Below are 23,475 nucleotides of genomic sequence, written 5' to 3'. Positions count from 1 at the left end.
ATCATTCGCTAATCTACAATTGCAACACTGATCCACCAGAACATAAACATTTGACATTTGTGACTTATTTACATGTTACACATAGCCTCGCACTCACCCTCACATCAGTCAATTCAAGCCAACTCAGCCTAGTTCAGAGCAGCTCATCATAGTCCAGACCTACTACATAGCACGCCACGGGTGCTTGCCTCCACTCCCACTCACGGCTACGGCTTCCCCCTCACCTTTCTCATCACATTCACCTTGCCTCATTCCGGTTTCCGCACTCTACAAGGCATCATGTTTGTACTCAAGTCCCGTGAGTGGATGATCTAGTCATACAATGTCGAGGTGCATCAGGACGAATACTAAGATACCCGCTTTCTTCAATTTCTCTGACAGTCCTCGGCAAGATGTGGGGCAACCCAGCTAATCCTGAATTGATGCAAATACCCGCCGGTCAACTCTACCTCGTTCGACCCAATAGCATCAAAGGGTCAAGGGAGTGCATGTGAGGCTGCCCAGCTATACGAGGCGAAATAATGCAGCTGATGTGATCTTCGATTTGTTCTAGATTCCAGGACGCTGTGGCTACCATTCGAAGGACCGGTGTTGAGTATCAATATCAGCTTGTCGTCACCCGAGCTTATGAGGAAGGAGAGGAACAGTTGTTAGATGAGGACGCCGAAAGTGGGTTGACTCATTCACTTCATCTCAGAACGCTCTCTTTCCATTTTGCTCATCTGACCTGCTCCCGCCAGCCGACGATGAGAGAGTCTTCCTCATCGACCAAGCGCTTGAGTTTCGCTTCGGTACTCTGGACGGAGATGCCACCTGCGCATGGAGAGATTTGAGTGGAGATGAAGGCGATCTGTGGGAGTTTGTGAGCAGCAAGGTGAGTTGCACAGTTTGTATAAGAGCTGACATTCAGTCCGTTCCAAAAGCTACAAACAGCCTGTTCGAATTGACAGTTCTCCATTGTGTATATGAAAGGGTGAGTTCATGGACATCAGGAAAATTGAGCTGATAGTCAGAAATATCTTCGCTCACACGAGGAAGCGACCGACGCAGAGCTAGAAGCTTTGAAATTTACTGAAAAGCTGCCTGCACTTCCCATATCGTCAACTCCTTCGCATCCTTCAGAAGATGAACTTTCTTCTTCCTCTGTCCCTGTGGCAGAAGATCCATTCAAAGATGTACCTATCCTGCATCGAGCTCAGGCCGAGCTGTATCTATTCGACATTGATACCGATGTCTTCGTTATACAAGAAAAGGAAGTTCATGCCGACTTAGCTTCGAATGGCGATTATGATAGTAAGTTTCTTAAATCGCTCTGCCTCATCTCCGAGCTGACTCATGTTAAGCGTGGATTATTGTTCGCCATAACTCCACTCCATTCATTTCTGCACCGATTGACGCGGAGATGAACCCTCGTTTCGATATGGTGAGTCCGTGATCTGGTCCGCCATGCCGTTGCCATACTGATGAGATCTTCAGGCCAACCACGCTTTCATGTTCACTTTCCGAGAGACCGAAGGTCTGCCAGGAATGACTTGGTGCCTTAGATTCAACGAAGATGTCTTCGGCGAGTGGAAGGATAAATTTACCATCTATATGTGGGAGGGCAAGAATCGTATGAGCTACGCTAAAGCCAAAGCGGATGAGCAACGTTACATCCAAGAGGCTTACGAGGACGTGGAAATGGCCGAGCCAGAAGATGAGGAGGCGCGTCCAGAGTCAGACGATGAGGAGGAAGAAACGTCGTCTACTGGTGAACGGGAAGACTATCAGTCAGATTCAGAGGAGTCAGATGCGGATGCTTTCGAGCGAGGTTCCAAGAATCAACAACTCGCAGTCGGATACAAGAACGATATGTCATTTGTCGCTCGTGGAGACATGATTGGAGTTTTCGCTCATCAAGATGATAAGCTGCGATTCCGTACCGCTATCGACAGAGTCAAGAATATGGAGGGCAAGACCTTTTCACCAAGAAAGGTGAGTTAAGTTGAGTTTGAATTTGACTGACTCCTTGTGACCGACAGATGATGCTCCACAACCAAGATGGCGATATGCTTCTGCTTGATCCTAGCAATCAAAACTCAGTCTATCGAATGGATCTTGAATACGGCAAAGTCGTGGACGAGTGGAAGGTCTCTGAATCTGTGGAAGTCGACAATATCATACCGGAGTGAGTCACGTCTGAAGTATGTCTGTCTGTAGCTTACGCATTCCTGGTATAGCTCCAAATACGCTCAAATGAATCCGCAGCAAACTTTCATAGGTCATTGTAAGCGCTTCAATGGTCCGATATTGCTTCGTTTACCTGTACTGACCATTCTTACAGCTCATAACGGTCTGTTCCGTATCGACCCTAGAGTATCTGGCAACAAGCTAGTCGAGAGTCAATTCAAGCAATACGCGACGAAGAACGACTTCTCTGCTGCGACCACTACAGAATCCGGGAAACTGGCGGTCGCGAGTAACAAAGGAGATATCAGGCTTTTTGATCAGATTGGTAAAAACGCAAAGGTGAGTCAGATCGCGTATTCTTCTATTTGCGCTTTCAGCTTGACTGACACCGCTTTATACAAGACTGCTCTTCCTGCTTTAGGTGACCCTATCATCGGTGTCGATGTCTCTGCTGATGGTCGATGGCTTGTTGCTACTTGCAAGACATATATTCTCTTGATCGATACTCTCATAGGTGATGGCCGTTACAAGGGCTCTCTTGGGTTTGACAGAAGCTTCCCTGCCGACAGTAAACCAATCCCAAGACGTTTGCAACTCAAACCTGAACACGTAGCTTACATGGAGGATCCGGTGTCCTTCACGCCTGCCAGGTGAAGTTTTTTCGACAGGTTTCTGTCTGGTCACCCACAGTGCTGATATTCTTTGAATGACTCTTACAAATAGATTCAACACGGGTGTCAATGAAGCAGAGAAGACCATCGTCACTTCTACCGGAAAATACGTCGTGATTTGTAAGTCCAGAACACAACTCGACCTTGCTGACAACGCTTAGGGAACTTCCGTCGTCTCAAACAAGGACGTACCGATGACTATCAGATCAAGGTGAGGAGTATTCTCTCTGCTTGAACCCTGTCTGATAGATCAAAGTGGCTGATAATCTATTTTGCCTCAGCAATACGATTCAAAAGTAGTAGCGGATAATTTCAAGTTTGGAGCGGACAAGAATATTATTGTCGCCTTGGAGCATAATGTGGTCATGGCGAACAAGAAGGAACTTGCTAAGGTGAGTGTTTAGTATAAGTCAGGCATAAAGAACACTGCACCAACTTGTATTCTACACGTATAGCCAACACGATCCTCGCTCGCTCCTCGCGCTTCCCTCTCGACACCAATACGCAAAATACGACAATCTCACAGTGATATCGTGAACAGTCCTTACTAGTGGTTATTATGCTTTATTTGTTCATACTATAATGTTAACATGTACAATATGTATTTTATGTTCGATCCACAATATTCGCTTCGCATATCATGTCATGATGTACCGTTACTCACAAGGTCACCGTTACCTTTTTAGTCAAGATATCGACCACTGTCTTGACCGCGAATGATGGACCTAACCGTTCTCTGTGATCTTCAGAAGGTTTCATTTCGTCTTTTTTTTTTCTTTTCTTTTTTTTTGGTAAAAACGGGTGGTCGTGCTTCCTTGTATCTTGTCCTGGATTTGTATGATATCAGCGCAACAAATCGATACCATCAATGATATCGAACCTGACGATGTCTGAAACGAACTTAATGATTCCGATACCCATTTCAAGCAAGATGTCTTCCCGATTTTGTTTCCCTTCGAGAATCAAGTCATAACCGTGATCATGCTTGTCAACCGAGTCATTATGATTAGGCCTTTGAGGGCTCTTTTCTGCCCCAGATACACTTGAACCATGTCAATTATCTTCCTATCGCCTGTGAACGGCTCCCGAGCCCAGCGTATCGAACAGGAGGGTGATGAGCGCAAGAATCAGCGCCACTGAGTCAAGATCTAACAACGACGGGATACCACAGTGTATGCCCGACACGAATTGTGAAACCTCTTGACTTTTTCCAAGCAGACTTGAACAGCCGTACTGTCATTGGCACCAGATGACCCCACGTCTTTCTCTCAGACTTGGACAGCTTTGTTACTGTCCGTCGGTCTCGTTGACTCCATCAGCGCTGGGATATCAGTAAGTAGCTCGATTCCCGATAACTGCTGCCCGTTGCTTACCTTTGAATAGCTCTGCGTCGATTGATATACTCAATGGTCTCAAGATGAATATCGGTCGTGGAGGTAGTCGACATGACACCCATCCCCGAATGACTGGTTTATTGTATCATTCTATCATTAAGTCGTTATATAAACAGGTCGCCTCCTATTATGTTACCATTCCTTATGCAGCGTCAAACATGTCGGATCTCTAGACTGTTGTGGCTTGTCAACCGTCCATCCCCTGGAGGCAAGAGTAAAATAGATTGGAAGATTTCTTCATTTTCTACTACATGGTATAGCTTGGTTCCGATAAGTCCAATTTCACATATGACGGCCAGTCCCGCAACTACCATATAAACCCCTAACACACCCCCAACTGCCTTAATCATACAACAAGTCACATCGCCGTGAAACGATCACATCACCAGCTCACGCCTTCTGCACGAAGACCGTCGGTTCTGGAAATCCCTTCATTACTTAAGTACGGTAGTTCACCAATTGAAGACGCGCGATCCCCACTTCTCTCTTCCGTGTAATCAAAGGTGGCCGAGTGCAGAGTGGAACGCTGTGCAATGTTGGCATTAGCTTTCATCAACCGCGAACGACACTACTGCTCACATTATCCCATATTGCGACAGATGCAGCTTCCCATCTGAATCGGACGGAGCAGTCGAAGTTGTTCATACATAATTGAGCTGTGAAAAGGTCAGCGTGCATATGATCGCAGCGGCCAGCGGCCTGCGCCAAGACTCACTCAAGTACTCTCGTAACATGACATGCTCATCGTACGTGACTCCCTGTATACGCCCTCCGAAGCCATACGAGTAGTACAGTGCATTCCATCCTGTTACGGGGTTCGTGCGAATGAGCGGATGTCGAGCGGAGAGGTCGTCGCCCACATTGAGGGGATTCCCTCTGATCATCGTCTTGGATACTGTCCTGCCATGATTGGCGGCCTCTTGATGGAAAAAATTGGCATTGTGTTCCGCTTTCAAGGTCTTCAGATACTCCAGCATGGAGGGAGACATCTTGTCGAGAATGTCATAGCAGTTTACCCACTGGGTGTCACCGCCGACAGGAGGCAGAACGTTGATCTTCAACATTGAGTAGTCAGACGGCACTTTTTCAAACGACACATCCTGTTGTTCATATCAGTCTCGTAACAAACCCGCCACTGTGAAAAGGTGATGCACCACCTACAGAATGAAATGCTCGTGTTGCCCATCGCGAGACGTCATCATGAAGTCGCATTATCCCTCCTCCTTTCCTTTGCATCTCCGCAGAGATCAATTGAGTCTTCGCTCCCATCTCTCCAACATTCTCTGAAACTGGGTGTATACACATCCCTGATTCTCTCGGCTGTCCAGCTAATGTGCTGATCTTCTTTTGTAGCTGCATCATTTCGTCTTGGTTGAGATCTTGGGCTCGGAAGAAGCACACTCCCCTCCGGGAAATGAGGACTGCTAGGTCACGGATAAGATCATTGCAATTGGCAGCATTTAGGATCTGTGAAAGCTGAAGATCAGGTCCGAACTCGCGTCCAATCGAAGGGGTAACCTCGAAGTGCTGCAAACAATGATTAAAGTTGATCAGAGAGTGTAAACAGTCTCGAATGAACATTAAAGACTTTGTACAGGCTTACTGAGTACTTTTCTAACAAACCCGTATACTTCAATGGCCTGGCAAGAGTGTTACGAGCGACTTGGTCGGGATCTGTCATCGCATTGTTATTCTGCTTCAGGTCAAGTAGGGGGGAAGCGGGCAACGCTTCAATAGGTGCGATTGCGATGGGGGCCATTTTGTTGTCGCTATGGGATGAATGATGATAGAAACTCAAGGCAAAACTAGAGACATAAGTACAGTGTACACCATCATCTCAACCGGACGCAAGAATTGGTCGGTCCAGTCGGAACGCCATACAGTCTGCTTGTCATCTGACTCATGCGATGACTTGCATGAGAGGATGAGATTTGCAATCAATAACGGTTTTGTTCTCGATTGACTGCTCATCTTTTCTTTAGTCGGCGACCAACTATGGTTTCCGAGCTTTTTCGTTCCTATGGCGTGCTTTCAGACAACACATCTTTTGGTTTCTGGTGCACATTATCGCGTGCCTACCGAGTTAATCGGCGACTACCCGCAGGAATTGATCTTTTTACACTCTGAAGATCAACGGGATCCATACATTTTGGTTATCACACCGATCACACCATCTTTGCGTCACACAATCCGTGCCTTGATGATACCGAAATAACCTATGACAAGACGAAGATTTCACCCTAATCCTTTCTGTGAAGAAACGTATAAGACAGTATGATCGTGATGCTAGCTACGATTTGCCCCATCGAAGGCAATTTCCCCGGAACAACATGTCCGACATCAAAGAGTTAGCACCAGATCTTGAAGAACCTGCATTTGTCTCATGGAGACAGGTCCAGATCGAAGCTAATCGTGAAGAAGAATGGCAGCATAAGTTGTCTATTTGGGAAGGTCTGAAGATTTACAGAACTGTAAGTCAGACAACTATGCTTAGCCAATTTCTAAAGCTTCGTTGTATTTAGGCCGTATTCTGGTCAGTAGTAGCTTCGTTCTGTATCGTTCAAGAGGCCTACGATACTCTTCTTCTTGGCTCCCTCTTTGCGCTTCCTGCTTTCAAAGAACATTTCGGACACGATGCCGGGGGCACAGCCGGATATCAGATCTCAGCATCTTGGCAAGCTGGTCTACAGCAGGGAGCCAATATGGGGAGTCTGATCGGCGTTTTCTTGGGGGCTTTCCTGGTGGACCGATTCGGATACAAGTATTCCATTATTGGTAACTTGATACTACTGGCTCCTATCATCGCGCTCGTCACTTTCGCACCCAATCTTGGAGCCTTATTAGCTGGGGAGATTTTATGTGGTATACCATGGGGTGTGTTCAGTACCCTTGCCGAAGCATACGCCTCCGAGATATGCCCTCAAGGCCTGCGAGGCTATTTGACCACGTAAGTACGGTTGACAGTGAATTATGGTATCATCGGGCTGAGTTAGTTGTCAACAGCTTTGTAAATCTTTGCTGGGTACTTGGTCATTTCATTGGTGCAGGTGTTCTTCGAGCTGCAAACAACATCACGGGCAAGTGGTCATATCGAATGCCGTTCGCTGTTCAATGGGTTTGGATCCCAATACTGGTCCCCCTACTGGTCTTCGCTCCTGAATCGCCCTATTGGTTTGTCCGAAAGGGTCGGTTAGAAAACGCCGAGAAGACTGTCCGCAGAATCGCTCCGGCTGCTGAACAAGATCGGGTACAAGAGATCGTCAGCTCCCTTGTTCGCACGAACCATTTCGAAAGGGAAGTCAAAGCGGGAACTAGCTTTACTGATTGCTTCAAGGGTGTCGATAGACGTCGTACCGAAATCAGGTAAGCTGAGGAAACTCAAATGTTAGCTGAGACTGACACAGCGCGCTGCTGTAGCTGCGTTGTTTGGACCACACAAATATTATGCGGTTTGCAATTCGCCAATTACTCAACATACTTCTTCCAACAAGCAGGTCTTTCCACGATTTATTCCTTCGACATGACGATCGGTTTATATGGCGCTGCCTTTATCGGCACTTGCCTCTCCTGGGTGCTTTTGACTTATTTTGGGCGACGTCAAATATGGCTTGTCGGGCTATCTGCCCTCGTCGTTGGACAAATCCTCATCGGTGTCTTGTCAGTGGTGGCAGACAAGGGTCATGTTGGTGCTCGATGGGCACAAGCTGGGCTAATGATTGGTTGGCTGTTCACGTGGGTGGTGAAAAGAACGAGCGAAATGTAGTACCTGCTAATTGGTTTGTGCAGCTACGATATGACTGTTGGACCTGTAGCCTACGCAATCGTAGGGGAGACATCGTCCACCCGATTGCGTAACAAGACTGTTGGTCTGGCTCGTGCATCCTAGTAAGTGGCCCTACAATACTTCAAGCAGATTCAATTTTGACATGTTATTTCCAGCAATGTATTCAGTATCTGCTTCGGAGTGCTCATGCCTTACATGCTCAACCCCACAAAGTGGAATTGGGCGGGAAAAACTGGTAAGTCGGTATGCTGGTGACGATTGTAAGTTCCGTTCTGACGTGACGCAGGTTTCTTTTGGGCTGGAATCGGTCTCATCTGCCTCATCTGGGCATACTTCAGGCTACCAGAGTTGAAGGTAAGTGGCATATCTCTCCTTGAGGAATAGTCCTACCTTGATACCCGCAATTAACTTTATCGCGTAGGATCGGAGTTTCCTCGAAGCCGACATCATGTTTACACGGGGTGTTCCTGCTCGAAAGTTCAAAACATACGTCATCGAAGCAAACGCTGATGAGCATGTCCAGAATGATTTGAAATGATGACGGATACATGGGCTGTTTATGCAACGGGTTTTGGCATATCGCTTGAGGATGATAGCGGCGATAGTTGATATAGCGAGTTTGCGCACTGTTTACGGATCAATGTGATACATGGATCATGCATATTTTAATGCTACTAGCAAAGGCATACTCCATATCGCCTTGAAGCCGTACATGGCCTCCGCCATAATCGATTACAATCATCACGGATTAGATACACATGTTTTGGACAATGGAATATATTCGAAGGAGTTTCGCCGGGGTTTTGGTGACGACCTTACCACTGCTGACAGCTGCGCAATGAAGTCGTATCTATGATGTATTCCGGACGCGCTACTTTTCACATCGCCGACCATGACGGCAAGACCCAATCTTGCTCATTCGACCCTCGCTGGGATGAGAACATGAAATCTGACACATCATCAAACGAGGGGAACAATGTTTCCAGATACGCATCAAGTGGATTCAAGGCGTTATCCGGTAATGGTGGCCAGATGGAGTGATTTTGAACATCATCGACCTTGTTTCCGGAGTGTCCTACTTTTGTCGTGCGGTAAACGCTGGCTGAGAAGGTGTCCTCGGTGTTATTTTGATGTTCTTGCATCGGCAAGGGACCAAACGTGTGCGCCTGAGCTTCGCCTGTATCATTTTCGCTGCTGAAGGTAGCCCTCTTGGCGGCTAGGAGCTGATGTACAAAAACACGATGGCTGTTGATCGAGTCGCTCGAGCTTGGCACTGCTCGATCCAGCATATCAGCGGCTAGCTGTACAACCTTGAGGATCTCCTCTGGGCTTGAAACGCACTGACGAAAGCGAGGTCGTAAGATACGCAACAACGATACAGCCGCATAAATTACAAAGTTATGAAGGGCGTCTGGACAGCCATGACGAGTGTGAGCTGTAGCGTCGAAGGAAGCATGGTATGTCTGGATAAGTTGAATCGCTGCAGACTGCAGCTGTGACGCAGATGTATAAGCATCCCGTGTATCTTGCAGAGAAGATCTAAGTCGTACTAACCTCGATTACGGTGACAGTCAGATCCCCGCGCGATGAACCAGCCAGCCTTTCTAATGAGAACGAATGTACAACAAGGTCGGCATATTGCTGGTATAGGCGAATATTTGCCATTGTGAATGGCAGAAAGAGCGAGGCAGGTCGTGTCTTACTGGATCGCTTATTGCTATTCATAAACCCGTAATTTGTCTGATCACATGATCGGATTGATACTTCCGCTTGCTGGCGCCATTCATAGAACTGCTGGACGGCTTTATGATTTGTTGCTGATGTGAGAATTGCACCCTGAGCGGATTGGGTTGTCGAGGATGAGCCATTGTTCGATGAGTCTGATGTGTTTTCAATCACTTCCGATTTGTGTTTTTCGACAATCTGAGCAAATGGCTGAGTCCATTCCGCCAGAGCAGCTATCCACAGATCTTCGCGTGACGAGGAGGAGCTTTCCGCTTGAGGTGACGGTCGCAACAAGGTTATGTATGCTTGGATCGAGTGCTCATCGTACATGGTGGACGATTTCCCAAATTGGGCCGACATGGTGCTGTCTGCGACTCAGTGGATATACTTCACGTATGAGGATGGATTAAAGTTCACATACCGATCCACAATGTATACACTTAGCCATGTCCTGACTATGGCCCGTAAAACCCAAACAGGCAGTCCTTCCCTAGCTTGTGATGACAAAGCAACTCGATGTAAATTGATGTCCATAGCCGTTCGCACTGCCATTCCAACTCTCAACCAGGTCATATCAAGCTCGAAATGCTTTGGTCGATGCAGATTCCACATCGTGTATATCAAGTGGCCTTGCACGACGTCAATATTTTTCTCCTTCGGCAACCGTTCCATCTCGTAACGTGCAAATTCGGATAAACGCGTCCATAGAAAGGGATCTCTAGCTTTAGCACTAGCGCAACAGATGGCATTGAAGAGGAAGTTGTTGCGTCGGGCGACGATTGAGGGTGAGGAGTGTGTCGCATCAAGCAAAGGAAGATGGGGATGCAGATAAGAAAAGTATAACTCGAAAAGCTTTTCGGCTCTACATAAACCCAAATCAGCTTTACAGTGGGGGAGTGAGTGGGGGATGTTGCACTGACTCGGTCGCACTGATGAAGGTCATTATGTGAGGTGCTTCGTCTTTCAAAGTTCTATGTAAAGGTGCATAATACCCATCTCTCTCGCCTGAAGATACTGCGCTTGAGACGATCCGAGGCTCGATATCGCCTTTACCAGCAGAGACTGCTGCACTTGCTTCTGCCAAGACTGCTAAAGGATTTCGATCCCCAGGTAGCGGTAACGAAGTGAGTCTGTCGACGACACCTGCTGGAGCCTGTGGATCTGGCGCATTGATTCGTTTCTCGGCGACTAATGGCTCCATTTCTGGATGATCTTCCATCTCCGACCTCAATCTTTTCCCAATCAGATTGCGCAATTTATGTGGTCCGGCTGGTGTATGCTTCTTCCAAATAGTCGAATTGGTGGGCACTGTTCCGGAGATAGTTGTGTTTCGTTTCCACCGAACATAATCCATAGTCGGCTTTTCCGGTGGTAACATACCATAAGAATCCCCTTTGCTCAGTATTCCCAACGAAAGTTCGGTGATGCTTGTCGGATCTGGCACTTTACGCTTACCTCTCATCCTCCCTCTTAGACTAGGTAGATATACACAGCCATCAGGACGTCCAAGGTCAATGCATCGCACGCACGGTTTGGCTCCACTGCATTTAAGCTTTTGTTGACTACATGATGAGCACGCTCGAGAGGTGCGGGGTGTAGATGGACCTGCTTTGTTGGTTTGAAGTGAAGGATACCCGTCTAGTGTATCTACGCTTCCCGATTTGTAAGACTCTGCCATGTTCGTCTCGAGGAGCGCTCTTGAGACGTCTGTTATAACAGAGATGTGTAACACGTATAGGCTCGAGTGAGATTGGTTGCTTTCTGGCGAAAGGTCAGCATCACTTTCGGTTACTATTCGGTGTGCCCCGTGCCGATTTCGAAAATCACGTCATTTCAAACAAAAATGTGCAAAGCTCATCCATCCTATGGCGTCTTGACAAAATGAGGAGCTATTGCTGTATGATACATGAGATCACCGTAGGAGCATTGTGGAATACATGCAATCAGGCGTACATAGCCAAACGGGGATCGATAGCACCTGGATCGGCGAATCTAAGCCCCGCATCCAATTTGTCAATTGCCTTGATCTCTCCATCCGTTAAGCTAAGCAACTCGTTCTCCAGATTCTCTTTCAAACGTTTCTCATCACTACTCTTAGGAATGACAGTGATACCTTGTTGAGTTGCCCAGCGGAGGACTACTTGAGCAGCTGTGACATTGTGCTTTTGTGCGATACCAGCTATTACCGAATGGTCGAACAGCGATTCGCATTTCGCGACAACATTGTCGGAAATACCGACCCATGAAGTCGGACCAAATGACGAGTAGGCTGTGATATGAATGTTGAATGCTTGCGCGAGACGGACAAGGTTGTGTTGAGCATGATATCTGTTCAGAAGATCCGTCAGATGTGCCATCAGAGAGGATATGAAGCGTCCGGCTTACGGATGTAATTCGACTTGAAGGACCGCGGGTTTAATTTTAGCGTATCTCATCAAATCCATGACCATTCCACCTGACATGTTGCTGATTGCTATGTTGCGGACCAAGCCGAGAGTGACAAGCTTTTCCATGGCTTCCCATGTCTTGTGGAAGGGCGAATCCTCAAGTTCAAGGGGTCCTGTTGGAGTTCCATCGTAGCTCCATCCCGGGGGATATCGTACCTTAGGGTCAACTTAGGCAACAATAAGCACGAACAGTGTCTTCCATCAGCTCCACAAAATGACTTACCATACTTCAGCGATATCGGCATGTGCACGTAGTAAACATCAAAGTAGTCCACCTTCCAATCTTCAAGACTTCTCCGACAAGCAGCTTCTACGTGTTCCGCAGCATGATAGGTATTCCATAGCTTGCTTACTATTGCCACTTCCTCTCGTTTCACTATTCCTTCTTTGACAGCCCTAATTAACCCTTCCCCAGCCTGAACCTCGTTATCGTAATCTGCTGCACCATCCAGTAATCGATACCCTAATTTCAGTGCCGTATACACCAACTCTGCACAGGCATGTTGTGGGACTTTCCATAGTCCCAAGCCGGTAAGAGGATAGCTATGGCCGGAAGGCAGCTTGATGGAGTTGCTCGCCGAAACGACAGTCATTGAAATGAGAGCTGGTCGAAGCGTGTCATGAACCGTGAAAAAGATCTATAGATGCATGAAATCTCACCTGAACCCCTTTCGATACCTCTGGTCCGGTGGTGCAATCGAAAATACAAAGCAAAGGAGTGGATCACGCAACGCACCGGGGTACGATATGATTTTAGTCGGCGACTACCTTTGCAAATTGTGCCTTAAATTCTGTTGATGCATTCACTTAATTACATGATCAGTGGACGAGTCATTTGTTTGGTTCACCGTCTTGTCACACCCAATCCAGATATCCAGATGGTATTGGGGGTCTAGAACAGCTCTCAGGTAACCTGTTTCGAGGTGAAAGTCGGGTATACGGAGCAGACCCTGTGCACGTGTTGTTGTCGTGCTTGAAAACATCCCCCTGCTCCGCGACTCCAGTCCTTAGAAGGTCTTGCAGGCTAGTTACTACAATCGAAAGAAACGTTCACCCGCTTCATCAAAATCGCATATCGCCTTGCACACCAGTCTCGCATATCAATTTATGACAACTTGACGTATAAACATGTCGTTCCCCGCCCTCATGTCCTCTATTCGGCGTCTAATGGGCATGTCTCAGATTGGTTGTTGACCTTCGTGTCCGTTATAAGCATTTTCGCTGCCATCACGATATTGACAACCAAGAAGACAGATTTGACTTACTTGTATTCCACCTCGTTTGTAATAATCGCTATCTGGATATGGTCTCTGCCAGCCACCTTCCGCTGTAGGTGTTGACAGCCACAATCGTAGCAGATGACGCCTTGGGTGAGGGGGCGGATAGTCGACGTATGCTGTTCTGGCGTGGAATACATGGGCTGCGAGATATCGCGGAAGGAGTCAACGCTTGACGAAAGCGATGACGGAGTGAAAGTTTCGACTCACTGTCAGCGACAAACTGTATATCTCCCACTGCTAGCACCATATGCAAAGCTAATCTTTGAGCGGTATCCTCCAAGACTTGGATAGCTTCGAGTTGGGCTGGGGAATGTCCTGGTATATGACCCGCTTCGACGTGTCTTGTGACTGTAGTAACATTGTTAAACTTGTCAATCGTACTGCCTAAACTACTCACTCGACTTCACATAGTAAGGATCATAGTGAGATATCAATCTGCCATCGTGCCAGTAGAACACCTATGTTTGTAGAAATCCGGTCAGCCATTCGAAGCACTAATGCGCTGGCTTTTTCAATGATATGTATTATATGCCCGGCAAGAGACGTGATTCTCACCGCTTTTTGGACCCATTCCTTTTGCCCTTCAGACGTCTCCCCCTTTCTATCAAAGTACCAATTTGGTCTGGTCAACAGTTCTGCTACGTCCGGTCTTTCTTTCTGCAATGTATTCCAGAGATGATGTGCGGAGACTACATCACTTTCTCCACCTTCCTTCGCTTTGGCTAAGCACAGTAAACCGACTATATCTGCCGAATCGGTATGGAAAAACTGGCGGGCGGCGGTAGAGTAGATGCGGACTTTGTGGATTTGGGTGGGATCGTTTCCCAAGTCCTATATTATACTTGAAAGTCAGTATCTATCAATATCTATTGATATACACAGTCGAGGTACTCATCCATGTAGCGGTGAGATGGATTCCATATGGAAGTGTGACCCGCTGACTCACTTTGACGTGTCCGAGAATATGTCCTTTTCTGTTCTGACTGACTGTCACTCCTAATATGGTTCCTATAGCCAAGTAAATCGAAGCGGACTTATGGATAGGCCATTCAGTCACGGGTAAACCTTGGATGAGGACGAATCCAATGCCATTCACGATGTGTTCTCTGATCTCTTGGAGGAACGATGTGACCGAAGAGGACAAGGGGAATGTCTCCTATAACATGCTATTGGTCAGTCCTGCCAACATCATTCCCCGGGAACGGAAACATCATACGTACTCGGGTGATTTCAGGTAAACCCAGCCCAGTCTTTACGAATTGTTCATATGAGTCCTCTAATTCCTTGACCTGCTCTGCTGACCAGGACTTCTTCCACAAACTGTCGTCCTTCAACAACTTCTCCCTTTCCCATACGGTGGGACCAGTGATCTCTTGTGGAAAAGCATCGTATGACTGGACCAACGACTCATCAGGCTCGTGCTGGCCGGACGTGAGACCTCGTTTTTGCGGCGCCGTCTGAGCTGTATCAGTCTGTTGTGGGACTGCGACTGGCATGATGCGAACGTATTCTAATGGCTGCGATGTTAATTGTAACACGGATAGTTAATAGCATCTTGGGAGCACGTCTTTTATACGCTGAGGGATTACTGCGAGCATCGATTGCGTGATAGAAAGAGTCATACAAGAGTTGACGAGCTCGTCATTTGTGTGGTGGAGATGTACAGACACCAGCTGAAGCACATCATCACCGAATTAGATCAGGCACGAACCTCACTAAAAGAAGCGACCTTTCGGTCAGGCAGACAGGACAAATGATACAAGCTTTAACAACAATTTCATTCACACGTGGATGATGCATACAGACTATACGGGGACATAGACTTTAATATCGTTGAATACCTCTTCCGAGTATCTGACGCCTTCGATAGTGACTTGCTTGGCTGGGCCTTGTTGAGCGTAAGCTCGACGAGCCTTTCGCCAAGTGTCGTGATCGGGTACCTACCGCGACTGAGTGTTAGTAATGGACAGCAACAAGGATCTCATGCATTTCTCCGCTTACATCCAATCCAGCATCCGATAACTTGGCAAACTCTCCGTACACTCCCTTCTTAAGCAGTCCTTCTCGCTGAATCAGTGGTGAGTCTACGTATAGGGAGCAGCAACGGTCAGTGGTCAAACCATACAGGACAAGAGCATGGACTCACCTTGTAGAGGACTAACTTTCAGATCTCCCCTCGCTGAGCAAAACATCGCACATGACAATCGAGGGAGATGCTGCTGGTCCTTGGGTGGTGCGACCACTCGATGCTTTGTAGCGAGAAAGTGACCACCAGTCAGAACTGAGGATGATCTATCAGCCTGCCTGATGCCCTTAGTCTTTCTCAGTCCGACTCACTCTCCAGGGACTCCCCCAAGTTGATTACCAAAGCTCCAGGTTTGTACTTCACCCATTGCCATTTCTCCGCCTTGGAGTTCCAGACCTGAAGAGCAGTTATGGGAACGGAGAAGAGGAGAGTGGTTGTACCGATATCTATGTGGTCGTCAGCCGGAGTGATGCGAGCGGGATCATAATCAGAACTAACCGTGATGTCTGTAGGCGCATACGATATCAGCACATCATCGGTGATGAACGTCAAATCAACTCACCCGTGGATCCTCATACTGGCTCCTTCTTGGCCTTCTTCCATCGGTCTATAGCATACGAACCTGAAGTACCCTTCTGCGCATACTTCTCCCTCATGTGATTGTACGTTTTCCCAGAGGTAATCATCCGGCAATTCCAATACACGAGATAGAAGCTTGAGGAGTCGTCGATTGACATTGTCATGGGCGTACTGGTTTATGACGTCCAGGAATCAGTCTCACTCTCATGTCTCTTATACCATCGGCTCGACTCACAGTCCAGAAGTCCTTGACTTCGTCCATGAAAGGCTCTAAGGCTCTTGGTCTAAGATCTGGGTTCTCCATTTGAGGAGAATAGAAGGTGAAATTCTCGATACCATCGTACGATCCGTTACCAGCCTGTGTGAGATCATCAGCGATCGATACATCTTGCTGAAAAGAAGAACAAAAACCACTCACTCCCCAGCCCTTCATTGGTTTGTATCCTGCATATGATCCAGTGTGTTGTTGGATCTCCAATTGTTTCTTCTCCTCTTCCGTTATGACATTACCATCCAAGAGGTACTGAGCGATGGCGAACTGCCTGTGGAGCTGACATAGCAAATTGACTCAGTGAAAGCAACCTGTATGGAGCAGGGTGGCGGACCCACCTTCTCCAAGGATATACCATAGTTGGTCAGATACAAGAAACCATCGTTCTTGATCGCGTATTTAGTATCTTCTAAGAGCTTTTCAACATCTTTTGGATCATCAGAGTCTAGCTTGGATAGATCCAGCGTCCTCAACGAAGCCCAGTCCAAATTTTCCTTGGTTTCGGAAGGTGGAACCCACGGAGGGATTTCAGGTTTGGCAGCTATAGCCATGGTTGCGTAACGATAAAGGCTGGTGGGTTTAAAGGTGGATCTTTGTGGATCAGCACATATTATTTGCTTGTTATATCCATTGTTATATAGATATGGAATGGCCGGATACCGGTCCCGAGGGAAAGACGAGCAGGGGCGCATGAGTACTGCATATGCTTCTGCTTCTATCTACCGCATGTGAAGAAATCGTCGGGGAAAGATCGCGATTGAATTGGTGATGCTGGCAATGGGAATTGACCTTCGGGAAATGGTAGCGGTGTTGTCAGTCTTCGCGACGGTATGACGCTAAGGTCAGAGCCAGGGGAGCCTCGCTGTCCTTGACGAGGGTTGTCCTAGATTAGAAAGAACACCTGCACTTCAAACAGGATACGGACCGTTTCAACTCACCTCGCTGGTGTTTTCCGAGATCCTGCTCTCCTTCCTTCATTCCGTCTTCCCGGCCTCTTTGTCTCCTCTCCAAACCGAGTGTCCTATCGCAGACGCATCACTGGACACTCCACATGTGCTCCTCGTGCGTCACCAAGAGTATGGTGAAGGGTGAATTGACAGGTTTCAATTGAGACCGGACAAACCGCAGCAGGTTGTTATAGCGCCTTGTCCTCGGTGATGGCTATAGCAATTCGGCGTCTGCTGTCTGGTGGTCGTATGCATGTTGCTGGTCTTTGCTTTGACAGTCATTGGAGAGACGCATACGCAGCATTATGCAGTGGTCGGAGAGACGAAGCAGATTGCGATAACGTGAATGGGAATTATGAGAGTAGAAATGATGGACGAGAGGGTGAAACGAAATACCCAAAGCTTAGTTTGAACTTGACCCTCAACCTTGAGATTGTCCCACACTATTTCTCATCTGTTCTTTCTCTTACAACTCGACATGGATGCATCATCATCAGTCATGCGGACAGCAGATGAAATTACTCGCTCATCTGGTCGACATAAGAATCATGCACCGGCAGCTTGCAAAGCATGTCGCCAGCGGTCAGTACCAGACAGCTTTCCCTTCATGAAGGATCGTGAACTGATATGTATTACCATCTTCCTGAGCAGAAGGGTGCGGTGCAATTATGATAAGGAAGCGAAAGTCTGTCAGAACTGGTGAGTCGTGTCCCCCCATTACTCACAATTCAGACATGGGCTGACGGACTCGTATACGTGTAGCCTTCGTAGAGGTGATCTCGTATGTTCATTTTGAATGAGGAATATCTGTACATTGCTCATCTCGGAATCAGTGTGAGATAAAATCAGAGGAGGACTCAAGAAGGTGAGTACGATCTCCTGGCCATCATCTCATCGTCGTTTTTCACTACATAATTAGTGCTATCGGCTGAAGAGTGTGTTACCACAACATATCAGACGCATCTCATACACTGTCGCCCAACAATTGCGAGCTAGAATACACGAGCTAGAGACTGAGAATGCCCGATTGTCTGCTGAGCGAGATGCAGGTACAGAGGAGAAAGCGGATGGGTCCCAGGTGGAATTTACAGGAGTAGGTGATCAGCGGGACAAGGCTACATTTGAGTGTCTCGACAGATTGAAGGTGAGTATTTAATATCTTGGGAACCATTCGATGCAAAAGTAACGACAATCCGTCTCAGGTATTTGGCGCTGTTGGCGAGATATGTCATTATGGTCCCACGTCTCCCTTTTCATACCTTCCCGACCTGCAGATGATGCAGTCCAATATCGTGCATGTGGACACTGCCACCGGCAGCGCAGGTGATATGACGAGATGGAAGGCATTCCTTCCCAGCAATCTCAACATCTCATGGTTTGAGCATCAGCAATTGCTGGACGCATTTACCAGATACTTTGCCTGTTGGTTATATGTGAGTGACAGGTTTTTCAATCATGACACAGCTGATCGAGAACATTGATCAGGCTATCGATTCCAGCAAGTTTCAGCAAGATATGCACAGATTAGGTGGTATCACTAGGTCCGATTATTACTCCCCAATTCTTCACAACGCACTGCTGGCAATGGCTTGCCGTTTCGTCTCAAATCCAGATCGCCCTTCCAATGCCGCTCAGATTCTAATCCAACACGCCTTGTCCTTCTTCGGGGAGGAGTTGGAGAATCCTGTGATCGCAACCGTTAACGGATTGATGTTGTTGGCGTCTCTTCATACTGAGCAGCGTCAGACCAATAGTGGTGCAGCGTACTTTGGTGAGTCCTTCCGTCTAGCCCTCACTTATCGGCCTTCCTGACTGTTTGTTGTATACTTAGCTACTGCTGTGCAGACTGCTGGTGAGCATGAGCCCATGCTCTCTCTCTCTGTCCCAAATTCACACTATCAGTGCTAACGACAGCTGCACTCAGTGACTCTCGGTTTAAACGTCAATCCCGCATATTTGGTTAGATACGGTATGATCAGTCCTGAGAGGCAGCAGCAGCGGAATAACACATTCTGGTCGGTGTTTTGTCAAGATCGGTGAGAATCTATTTTGTCTAAATTGTGATCGTAAGACCTCTGACGGTCTACTAGTCTTTGGGGATTAGCGCTTGGTAGACAACCCATCCTTGGATCTTTCAATGTTCCTCTCCCAGATAGCCAAGAGATCATTAAGCAGCACGCGTTGATTAGCGGAAACGAGGATCAATATCTAGTCTCCCTTTGCTTCGCAGAGACGTGTAAGCTCTCTCGTTTAGCGGGTTTGATCATGGAGCAAATGTAAGTGACATTTCTTTCATATAGCACTTCACTGATCGGTCTCGAAGTTACGGTTTCACTGGTCCTCTCGAGCTATCTAAAACATGCAATAACTTGTATCATCAGATCAACGCATGGCGAAGGAATTTGCCCAAGAGCCTTCTGCCTCTCCGACAGCACTCTGTGCCACCGCAAGTGCATACGCTCAATATCACCGCGGATGTGAGTAGGACGACTCAGGCAACCACATGTAGAACTTTGCGCTGATCTAGAGACTTCTAGCTGCTTTCCATCCTATCCCTTCGACCTCTATACCACAATATCTTGGATATGATTGCCGAGGACGAGGCTATAAGATCGTGTGATAGACACGCTGCTCAGATCAACGATAGTATGAAGGTGAGTCAGGCAAAGCGATGCTACATGTTCCACGAGGCTGACGGCAGGACTTCGTTTCCCTAACAGTACTGGCAGGAGACATATGGGTTGAAAAATTGTCCTTTACTACTAGGTTAGTCATGAGCCGCCTCTCCGTCAACCACTCGTCGACTGACAATCATCGTTGCCAGGTCATGCTGCTTTCGGAGCAGCAACGGTCCATCTTCTAGCATCTGTGACTCTGCGTGAACCTAGCGACCAAGTCATCTACGATCCAAGAGCTCGATGTGACGAGTCCATCTCTATATTGAAAGCAATGGGCATACCACGAGCTTCTCAGATGGGTGATATTTTGCAGTCACTTTCGCGGGAATGGTGGATAGGTGATCACACTTTGCAAAGTGAAAGAGAGTTAGACGACCTTCTCTCGGCGTTGTATACGGTCAACCCTGTAACCGTGACACTTTGATTGCTTCTCAGAATGGCCTGTTGTGTCAACCTAGCTTCAAGGTGTACGTACCGTGGTTGTGTCCCTGTATCACCAAGTAGTTCTTGTAGCAATATTGCCATGCATCATGTAGCCTATCTTCTGTCCGTCACGTGTATATATGATACGCAGTTGACACCAGACAAGGATTGCCAAGCTCAGCTCGATATCTCATATCACTTCGCGCTTATTATCCGGCTGACGAACCCCTTATCGTCAGGCTCCGTTCTTGTGCCCGTTTGTATGTATTTGATTATTCAAGGATTTCCAATAGCCCTGAAACAAATGATATGGCTCGCGAATCGACCGCGAAGCGACCTCGCTAATGGAATCCGAAGTGCTGGGAAGAGATATCAGCTCATCAAGCATTCAACCAATCTACTTATCCCAAATGCACCTCTGCATACAATATAAAGCGACCCTCTAGCATGACGAGCTGACCCAATTGACCGACCCAACATCTGCCCGGTACTTTGCTAAGATCTCACATCCATAACAATGGACACGCAAGACGAGAAAGATTTCGCTGATATCATTCGGGTTTCACCGGCCCTAGAAGCAGGCTCTGCAGAACCTCGAGAGAGAGACAGAAGACTGTTGAGAAAGGTAGGTCACATAATCAAGGAATCAGGTTGATACGTACTGATCTCTTGGGTATCGAAAGATCGATCTCCACGTTATGCCTCTTCTTATGATTAGTGCGTGTGTACATGATGATGTGTAGTCGTGGCTAATCAATTTCGGTGATCAGCTTATGGGATACAAGTGGGTCAATCATGTCATTGCATAAATTCCAGATACAACACTAATTTCATTCATTTCAGTACTCTGACAAGATCTCGCTGTGTGTGAAGTATTCATAATCAACAAGGACTCGAGGCTGACATGTATGGCAGCTCCTCCGGTGCGATTTTCGATTTGCGTCAAGATACACACCTGGTCGGTAATCAGTACGCCTGGCTGACAACTATCTTGTACGTCCGTTTGTCAAGAAGAGAGGAAAGCGCACCAAGCTGACTTAACAAAGCTACTTGGCCTACTTGATTGGCGAATTTCCTGTGGCTTATCTCATGCAACGTGGGTATAATGGAATTAGAACGTCTTCAGTACTGATTGTTGACTCTAGGATTCCGTATCGATCGAATTCTTGCGTACTGTGTGTTGGTATGGGGTGTCTGTGTCCTCTGCTTGGCGGCATGCAATAACTTCCGAGACTGTAAGTACGCTGCTTTAGTATTCTGGGCATGTGGTATGCTAATTAATCCCTGTATAGTGATGATCGTCCGTGGGTGGACTTACTTCATGAGTCGAGAATAAATTGATTAACTCAGAGATATTAGGGGGTATCCTCGGCTTCGCCGAGTCGACTGTGTCTCCTGGTTTCTTGATCATCGTGACTGCTTGGTATAAACGAGAAGAGCAGACGATCCGAGTTATGCTATTCTTGTACGTCGATCAAGTGTTACATAGAGGTGCACTTGCTGACCCTTTGAGCAGTATGATGAACAGTGTTTTTTCACTGTAAGTCCCTCACTGCGCGGCTGTGAGAGGTCATCGGCTCACATCAAGACAGATGGGTGCTCATGTGCTGCTACGGAATTGGTAAGGCTGCAACGGGAAGCAGTCTTCCGCCCTGGCGAGCTATCAACAGTGAGTCTTATCGATAGAGCGCACACGCTGATAGTGCAGTATTCTTGGGCGCTTTGTCTTTCATGTGGGGTTTCATTATGGTTCGGCAGCTGGGCACGCCCGCTCACGTCAAATGGTTGACTGAAGAGGTATGTAGGTCATAACCAATGGTCACAGAATGATCATTGATTTTGGTTAACGAGCGGGAACTTCTTCGAGTCCGTTTGCTCTCTAATAAAGATGGCGAACATGAATCCGGAGTAAAGGTCAAATGGAACCAGGTCTGGGAATGCTTCAGAGATCCTCAAATATACTTCCAATTTGTCTTCATGTTCCTCTTGTGCACGGCATCGGGAGGCGAGTACGATTTTGACAGGTGGCAGTTCCGTGACTGACTTCATCTGATAGGTATCACTTCGTTCTCTGCAATCATCGTAAACTCTTTTGGTTTCCCAGCCGCCGAAAGTTTGGCTCTTCAACTTCCTTGGTACTTCTTACAGACTTCGGTGAATCTGATAATTCTCGAGCTGGTCGAGCAGAACTAACTTCATGAATAGTTCATCGTGGGAATTATCTTTATTTTTCGCAAATATTCTCACAAGGTACGCGGCTTCAGCTGACACCGAAGAAGAGGAGCTGATCTGACGTATTTCAATCAGAATTGGAGTCTTCTTATCTCGATCACAGCAATGATACCTGCGATTATTGGTATATTCCTTGAAGGATTGCTTCCCAAAAGCGCCAAGTGGGGTCGATTGGCAAGTATCGCATGCTTTTCACAGAATACCCGCTGACTATGGCATCACAGATCGGATTCTGGATCACGGGACCTTACGTCATCTCTCAATTCCTTATGATGACCACCTTCTCGCAAAACATCGCTGGCAGGACCAAGAAATCCGTAGCTCAAGCGTTGACATTTGTCTCGTACTGCCTTGGATTTTTAGTTGGACCCCAGTTCTTCTGGGCTAGCTCCGCTCCGGACTATAAACCTGGTCTGTACACTACAGCTGTTTGTTTTGTATTGATAGAAGTAATCTTGATCTGTTGGTTCTTCTGGGCCAGATCTGCTAACAAAGCTAGAGATAGACTAGTCAGGGAGAAAGGGATGTCTGAAGAAGCTGCAGAAGCAGAAGGTAGAATGTTGGGAGTACAAGATCTTACGGATCGACAGGTAAGTTATCTTCTTTCATTTTCTTCGCGTTGCTCATTCAAATTCGCTAATACCATATGCAGAACCTTCACTTCCGATACAGGTACTAGATGGAAAATATCGGAGTGAGATATCAATTTTACTTCAACGTGATTTTGATTAGGTAATGGTAGGCGTAGCTTAGATGGTGAAGCCTGGGCAGGACAATGAAACATACAGAATGTATAACTTTGTATTAGGATTATGACGAAAGCTATGCAGACTGTTGATATGGCCTTTC

The 23,475-nt window shown here is 47.1% G+C and overlaps 9 protein-coding genes across 9 annotated transcripts; 4 read left to right on the top strand and 5 right to left on the bottom strand.

Moving 5' to 3' along the window:
- Window positions 1-279: 279 nt before the first annotated feature.
- L199_006214 (uncharacterized protein) lies at window positions 280-3,391 on the top strand (the record flags this gene model as incomplete). The annotated part of the gene is made up of 15 exons (XM_064891914.1): window positions 280-298; window positions 382-490; window positions 554-669; window positions 741-874; window positions 1,014-1,293; window positions 1,344-1,423; window positions 1,477-1,974; window positions 2,022-2,167; window positions 2,220-2,266; window positions 2,324-2,508; window positions 2,572-2,819; window positions 2,893-2,953; window positions 3,046-3,051; window positions 3,122-3,232; window positions 3,296-3,391. 15 exons carry the CDS (start codon window positions 280-282, stop codon window positions 3,389-3,391), a joined length of 2,136 nt encoding a protein of 711 aa, XP_064747986.1.
- A 1,225-nt stretch (window positions 3,392-4,616) lies between these two features.
- On the bottom strand, window positions 4,617-5,993 carry L199_006213 (uncharacterized protein; the record flags this gene model as incomplete). Its single annotated transcript, XM_064891913.1, has 5 exons — window positions 4,617-4,760; window positions 4,814-4,890; window positions 4,950-5,334; window positions 5,396-5,761; window positions 5,838-5,993. 5 exons carry the CDS (start codon window positions 5,991-5,993, stop codon window positions 4,617-4,619), a joined length of 1,128 nt encoding a protein of 375 aa, XP_064747985.1.
- Window positions 5,994-6,564: 571 nt separating this feature from the next.
- On the top strand, window positions 6,565-8,556 carry L199_006212 (uncharacterized protein; the record flags this gene model as incomplete). Its single annotated transcript, XM_064891912.1, has 8 exons — window positions 6,565-6,705; window positions 6,757-7,181; window positions 7,238-7,597; window positions 7,652-7,966; window positions 8,021-8,119; window positions 8,174-8,253; window positions 8,305-8,372; window positions 8,440-8,556. 8 exons carry the CDS (start codon window positions 6,565-6,567, stop codon window positions 8,554-8,556), a joined length of 1,605 nt encoding a protein of 534 aa, XP_064747984.1.
- A 340-nt stretch (window positions 8,557-8,896) lies between these two features.
- Window positions 8,897-11,421, bottom strand: L199_006211 (uncharacterized protein; the record flags this gene model as incomplete). The annotated part of the gene is made up of 6 exons (XM_064891911.1): window positions 8,897-9,291; window positions 9,364-9,511; window positions 9,573-10,107; window positions 10,165-10,605; window positions 10,664-11,218; window positions 11,273-11,421. The coding sequence occupies 6 exons, from the start codon at window positions 11,419-11,421 to the stop codon at window positions 8,897-8,899; spliced, it is 2,223 nt and encodes a 740-aa protein (XP_064747983.1).
- A 265-nt stretch (window positions 11,422-11,686) lies between these two features.
- L199_006210 (uncharacterized protein) lies at window positions 11,687-12,783 on the bottom strand (the record flags this gene model as incomplete). Its single annotated transcript, XM_064891910.1, has 3 exons — window positions 11,687-12,071; window positions 12,129-12,357; window positions 12,414-12,783. The coding sequence occupies 3 exons, from the start codon at window positions 12,781-12,783 to the stop codon at window positions 11,687-11,689; spliced, it is 984 nt and encodes a 327-aa protein (XP_064747982.1).
- A 560-nt stretch (window positions 12,784-13,343) lies between these two features.
- Window positions 13,344-14,966, bottom strand: L199_006209 (uncharacterized protein; the record flags this gene model as incomplete). Its single annotated transcript, XM_064891909.1, has 7 exons — window positions 13,344-13,385; window positions 13,456-13,610; window positions 13,678-13,818; window positions 13,868-13,928; window positions 14,026-14,301; window positions 14,417-14,626; window positions 14,691-14,966. The coding sequence occupies 7 exons, from the start codon at window positions 14,964-14,966 to the stop codon at window positions 13,344-13,346; spliced, it is 1,161 nt and encodes a 386-aa protein (XP_064747981.1).
- Window positions 14,967-15,275: 309 nt separating this feature from the next.
- Window positions 15,276-16,897, bottom strand: L199_006208 (uncharacterized protein; the record flags this gene model as incomplete). The annotated part of the gene is made up of 8 exons (XM_064891908.1): window positions 15,276-15,410; window positions 15,472-15,554; window positions 15,617-15,751; window positions 15,808-15,989; window positions 16,059-16,246; window positions 16,311-16,433; window positions 16,494-16,625; window positions 16,685-16,897. The coding sequence occupies 8 exons, from the start codon at window positions 16,895-16,897 to the stop codon at window positions 15,276-15,278; spliced, it is 1,191 nt and encodes a 396-aa protein (XP_064747980.1).
- Window positions 16,898-17,771: 874 nt separating this feature from the next.
- On the top strand, window positions 17,772-20,395 carry L199_006207 (uncharacterized protein; the record flags this gene model as incomplete). The annotated part of the gene is made up of 14 exons (XM_064891907.1): window positions 17,772-17,875; window positions 17,945-17,992; window positions 18,056-18,074; window positions 18,127-18,158; window positions 18,251-18,437; window positions 18,496-18,726; window positions 18,779-19,064; window positions 19,125-19,145; window positions 19,218-19,329; window positions 19,384-19,569; window positions 19,617-19,770; window positions 19,831-19,947; window positions 20,014-20,059; window positions 20,118-20,395. 14 exons carry the CDS (start codon window positions 17,772-17,774, stop codon window positions 20,393-20,395), a joined length of 1,821 nt encoding a protein of 606 aa, XP_064747979.1.
- Window positions 20,396-20,911: 516 nt separating this feature from the next.
- L199_006206 (uncharacterized protein) lies at window positions 20,912-23,305 on the top strand (the record flags this gene model as incomplete). The annotated part of the gene is made up of 17 exons (XM_064891906.1): window positions 20,912-21,019; window positions 21,078-21,111; window positions 21,165-21,178; window positions 21,238-21,257; window positions 21,310-21,387; window positions 21,441-21,490; window positions 21,540-21,629; window positions 21,754-21,859; window positions 21,911-21,934; window positions 21,987-22,015; window positions 22,103-22,191; window positions 22,246-22,399; window positions 22,451-22,548; window positions 22,600-22,644; window positions 22,702-22,800; window positions 22,851-23,216; window positions 23,279-23,305. The coding sequence occupies 17 exons, from the start codon at window positions 20,912-20,914 to the stop codon at window positions 23,303-23,305; spliced, it is 1,431 nt and encodes a 476-aa protein (XP_064747978.1).
- Window positions 23,306-23,475: the final 170 nt, after the last annotated feature.

Source organism: Kwoniella botswanensis, chromosome 1 (genome assembly GCF_036426115.1).
Source record: "Kwoniella botswanensis chromosome 1, complete sequence".
NCBI lineage: Eukaryota > Fungi > Basidiomycota > Tremellomycetes > Tremellales > Cryptococcaceae > Kwoniella > Kwoniella botswanensis.
The sequence above is the reverse complement of the archived record's forward strand: the minus strand, read 5'-3'. Positions and strand labels throughout refer to the sequence as shown.